At 40.8% G+C, this 5,297-nt stretch overlaps 1 protein-coding gene across 1 annotated transcript; it reads left to right on the top strand.

Moving 5' to 3' along the window:
• Nucleotides 1-1,254: 1,254 nt before the first annotated feature.
• On the top strand, nt 1,255-4,315 carry LOC111722885 (enolase-phosphatase E1-like; the record flags this gene model as incomplete). Its single annotated transcript, XM_023509170.1, has 2 exons — nt 1,255-1,469; nt 4,110-4,315. Coding segments are annotated over 2 exons (414 nt in total), but the record flags the coding sequence as incomplete, so codon positions are not given.
• Nucleotides 4,316-5,297: the final 982 nt, after the last annotated feature.

Genomic DNA, 5,297 nt, shown 5'->3' with positions numbered 1-5,297 from the left:
CTGTCTTGGTCTTAACAAGGTCTTGCTCTGTCACCCAGGGTAGAGTGCAGTGTCATCATAGCTCACTGCAAATTCAATCTCCTAGGCTTCAGCGACCCTCCTACCTAAGCCTCCCAAGTAGCTGGGACGATAGGGGTCAGCCACCATGCCCTGTTAATTTTCTCTGTTTTTAGCAGATACAGGGTCTTGCTCTTGCTCTTGCTCAGGCTGATCTCAAACTCCTGACCTCCCAGAGTGCTGGGATTACAGGCATGAACCACCTCACCAGGCCTTAGTTAGTTTTCTATATTGGATACCATGGAATGTTCTCTGTATGTTTTTAGTGTTAGGAGTTAGGATTGGAAATACAGGAATATTCTTTGGAGAGTGGAGTATTTGGGTTTGTTGAATGTTTTGGATAACTGAGAGTTAATCTGTAATACAGTAAATCCTTAACATTTTTGGCAGGTTAATGGGGTCTTGGAAGACTTTAAGTAAAATGATGTCTAACATTGATCAGACCAGTTTTTTTCTCATCAATGTTATAGCAAAATGATGTTGAAGGAAAAAAACATTATTTGAGAACCTTCTGTATGTCTTTCACTTAAATTCACAGTTCCTAAGAACCTGTGATGATGTTGAGTGAAGACTTAGGTGCAATCCTCCCTTACCTCTTTTTTTGTTGCAACCCTTGTTGAATCATACATATTCCCTATTATGGTAAATAACTGTACATATACGTGTACTTTAGAGATTAGACTGCATTGTCACAAGGTCCAGTTCTAAATGACTAGTACCATTTTTGCAAGATGTGGGCAATTGTAGGAAACTGAATGTGAACCAACCCCAGTACTCCACTAGCTTCTTTTCACTGAATTCCAGGCATAAACAAATTTATGACATTTTCTTTGTTTCTTTTTCACTTAATTATAGTGCAGAGAAAGTGATCAAATTTAATTGAAGTCCTGGTTTGTTGACTCTAGTGAGTCAGTCAGCAAACTGTCTTACTCTGCCATTCTGTGCTCTTCCTTCTCAAGCATAAACCATGGAAGAGCTCAGAATGACAGAATAAGATAGCTCCAGCAGTTCAGGAAAGGTAGTGTACATTTATCTATCCAGTTTCTTCCAGGAATTGTTTGTATCAGCTCCAAAGCATAGGAAACTTTAATTTGCAGCGGTGGTATGGTTAATGAGAATTGGAGAAAGTTGGTCTGCTTGGTTTTGGGTTCTCATTTTAAATGATCTTTTTTAGAGTAAAAAAACAAACTGTGTTTTTCTGACTTACAGGCTGAGGAAGATGCCCACCTGGATGGGGCTGTTCCCATCCCTGCAGCGTCTGGGAATGGAGTGGATGACCTGCAGGAGACAATCCAGGCTGTGGTAGACAACGTGTGCTGGCAGATGTCTGTGGACCGAAAGACCACTGCCCTCAAACAGCTGCAGGGCCACATGTGGCGGGGAGCGTTCACTGCTGGGCGCATGAAAGCAGAGTACGTGCTTATGTTAGCCCAAACATTTCACCAGCCCCAAACTCAAATTTGTTTTTCTAGTCCTCTCTTCCCAGTGTAAGCTGAATAATTAGTAAAACCAATTAAATCAACATTCTTTTTGTTCTAACAAGTAATTATTTTATTTTATTTTTTCAAAGCTGAGCTAAAGCATTTCACCCAGCTGAAATCCACAGACCTATATGTCTGGCTTTGTGGGATGGTTGAAAGACTTTTAGTCCCAGTTTAAAACAACTTCCTGTAAAACTGCTTCGAACTAAGTCATACTTGGTCCTCCGCATGTGAGTGACAGTAACATTGGGCTGCTCTCCAGGTACGCTGGTGACTTGCTTTTTGCTCTGCTAGAGAGTAAGAATGCTATGGGATTATGTACCCCATTATTTTGGAGTCACTCAGAGAATGTCTGCACTGCTACTTTTACTGTGCTCTTTTGAGCAACTTCCACAAATCCTTTTAGTCTTATTTGTAGAGTTCCTGATAATACTGAGGTGCGTTATAGTATTGCTGAGAAGGTCTTAATAAGATATGACCCTAAGGATTTTAGTCTGTTGTCTGATGTAAACCCTAAGATTCAAGATCGTTTCCAGCTGCCTGTATTTCCTTTGTATTTCTGTCAAACGACATGTTATTGTTTTATTTATATACTTTATAAGGAGCTTCTACATTTTAAATTTCAGGATATGACAAAGATCTAGGAATACCAGCTGGGTTCATGTAGTAAAAGACACAAAAGAGCGGGCCCAGGAGACGGTGCTCTTAGCAGGGACCCTTCTGCTGATCTTTGTTCTGTAATTACAAAACCAGGGGCTTGGCATACATGACCTTAAACTGCTAAGGTACTGCTTTGGAGCAGTAACAATCTCTACAAATCTAATGTGGGAAATTCTGGGTCCATGACTGCAGAGAAAGCGCACTTACAGTGACATGTCCTGGCTTTCAGTAGGTTCATCTCTCCTGCAGTTAGGACATGCTAAGGACATGTTCAGTGGAAGATTTCTAGTTGACATTTTCTTTTTATTTATCTATTTTTTATTGAATAGTAACTGTGTACATTAATGCACTTCTGGGGTACAGTGGGGTATTTTCACAAACAATCCGAAACACTTCCATCAAACTGGTTAACATAGCCTTCACGTAATTTTCTTAGTAACTGTGTTAAAACGTTCATATTCTACTCATGGAAAGATTCACTTGTACCCTTGTAAGATGAACCACAGAAGTGAACCCTCGAATATCCCTCCCTCCACCCATTCCCCCCTCCCTCCCCCTTCCCCCGTATCCTTAGGTTGTTATTAGGTTATAGCTTTCATATAAAAGGTATAAATTAGTTTCATGACATTTTCTATTTAATATTTTAAAGATGACTGGTTTCACAACCGAAGTTCCTTATGCTTCTCTTTTCAACCTTTTTGTGGTGTTATTTCCTCCATTAACATAGAAGACACCGTGACATTTGTAAAAGAGAGTGTCAGGAGTCAGAAAATCAGATGCTGTTTGGAAATTTGCCGTGTGAGATAGGGCTACTCTCTTAACTGCTACTTATGTATTTTTTTCCTATGGACTAAAATGTTAGGTTTTCTTAGTTCTCAAGAAATGTAGTTCCAAATAACGACAACAACAAGAACAACAAAATAGCCAGGCGTTGTGGTGGGCACCTGTAGTCCCAGCTACTTGGGAGACTGAGGCAAGAGAATCGCTTAAGCCCAAGAGTTTGAGGTTGCTGTGAGCTGTGACACCACGGCACTCTAGCAAGGGCAATATAGTGAGATGAGACTCTGTCTCAAAAAAAAAAAAGAAAGTAGTTCCATTTTTAGCTAATCAGAGTTTTATAGTTGTCAGCTCCCAAACCTTTTTTTCAATCATTTTGGGTACAGCTCTTTCTAAGAGCATTCTCATGTCCCTTAAAATGTACTGGATTAATGTAATCTTTTCTTGTGAATGACATCAGAGATCATGTAATAGTTTAACATAATTGCTACTGTGTGCTTTTTTGAGTTCCTTGGGAATTTAAAAGCTACTCTTTTGGGTTTGTTTGAGACAGAGTCTCTCACTCTCACCCTCCCTAGAGTGCTGTGGTGTCAGTTACCTCAAACTCTTGGGTTCAAGTGATCTTCTTGCTCAGCCTCCCAAGTAGCTGGGGACTACAGGCACCTGCCACAACGCCCAGCTAGTTTTTCTAGTTTTAGTAGACAGACACCCTGACTTAGGCTGGTCTCCAACCCCTGAGCTCAGGCAGTCTGCCCGCCTGGGCCTCCCAGAGTGCTGGGATCACAGGTGTGACTCGCTATACCCGTCTGGCCTCCCCAAAATCACTCTCTTGTTTTATCCCTTTATCTACAGTCCCTTTTTTCTGTCATTGGTGTCGTTATCTATCAAAATAGTTTTGGAGGAAAAAAGAATAGTTTTTCTGTTCTCCACCTAAAATTGTTGCTTCTATTCTGCTGTGATCCTGGAACTCTGGCAAGACCTTTTAGCTTATCAGAACTGTAGGAATTCATAGTCCCACGGAGTTGCTTCTCAAGTTACCAGCTGGGTACAAATAGAAACACATGGTGTTACTTTGGCTGGTTTTTATCTGGCTGGGTAATGTCCTGCATTTTAACCTGGTGGTCTCTCCTCTAGGTTCTTTGCAGACGTAGTTCCAGCAGTCAGGAAGTGGAGAGAGGCTGGAATGAAGGTGTATATCTATTCTTCAGGGAGTGTAGAGGCACAGAAACTGTTATTTGGGCATTCTACAGAGGGAGATCTTCTTGAGGTGGGTTACTTGGTTTCCTTTGGTTTGGGCCCTGGAATGTATTATATTTACAAGCTACATCAGTAGTCACATTAATCACACTTATATATGCTCAGCAGGTTGTAAAGAGAAGTGGAAAAACTGGGGAATACATTAGAGGGAAGGAGGAGGACATGTTTTATTTGGTATCTGTTTTGGGGTCAAAGGTTCTTAAATTTTGTTGTGTGTAAAGGTTTCCTGAGTAGTAGTTTGTTAAAATGTACATCATTGGGCTCTGCTTTCTGGCAGATCTGAATTGGCAGGTCTGGGGTGGGGTCATTAATCTATATTTAAATAGCTGCAGTAAGTGATTTTGATGAAAATAGTAGAGAGTCATCTGTTGCATGCACACACATACGTGCTAACATGTAAATCAGCTATTTTGCTGGTGTTAGAAAATGAGTAACTGAAAGGAAACCAATGGGATGCTTTCTTTGGTTGTTAAAATTAAGAAAAGAATCACTGTAATTATATTGCATTTATAATTTCTTCTACATAAGGTTATTAAAGTTTACTCTGTGTCTTAAAAAATAAAATAAAATCAGGTAAGATGCAGCCCTGAGGAGCACGTGGGCTCCTGAGTGCAGCAGAGCAGAGGTAGACTCAGCGGTGGCTCTCTGGACAGATAGAGATTTTATTTCAGAAGAGACTACATTCTTATTTGAGAGAACTGGGCACATGATTAATGCAATGATAAGTTAAGGCCACTCATACATTTCTTGTATATGAGAAAATTCCTCCCAGCCCCTCTGTGTCACTGTCCCTGCCCCTGTGGGATGGTCAGTGGAAGAATTGAATACATGTGAGACTTAAAGGAAGTGCTGCCTGACCAAATACAGGTTGAACTTAGACAGAGGCAATAGGTAACTTGGCCAAGTGATTTTTTAAATACTTGTTGAACCCTTACCATGTGTAAAGAACATTTAGGCTTTGGAGGCTGTCATAGTATAATCTTTGAGACAGAGCCTCAAGCTGTCCCCCTGGGTAGAGTGCTGTGGCATCACAGCTCACAGCAACCTCCAACTCCTGGGCTCAAG

The sequence above is a fragment of the Otolemur garnettii genome, unplaced genomic scaffold (genome assembly GCF_000181295.1).
Source record: "Otolemur garnettii isolate 467f Iridium unplaced genomic scaffold, OtoGar3 scaffold01321, whole genome shotgun sequence".
NCBI classification, from domain to species: domain Eukaryota; kingdom Metazoa; phylum Chordata; class Mammalia; order Primates; family Galagidae; genus Otolemur; species Otolemur garnettii.
The sequence above is the reverse complement of the archived record's forward strand: the minus strand, read 5'-3'. Positions and strand labels throughout refer to the sequence as shown.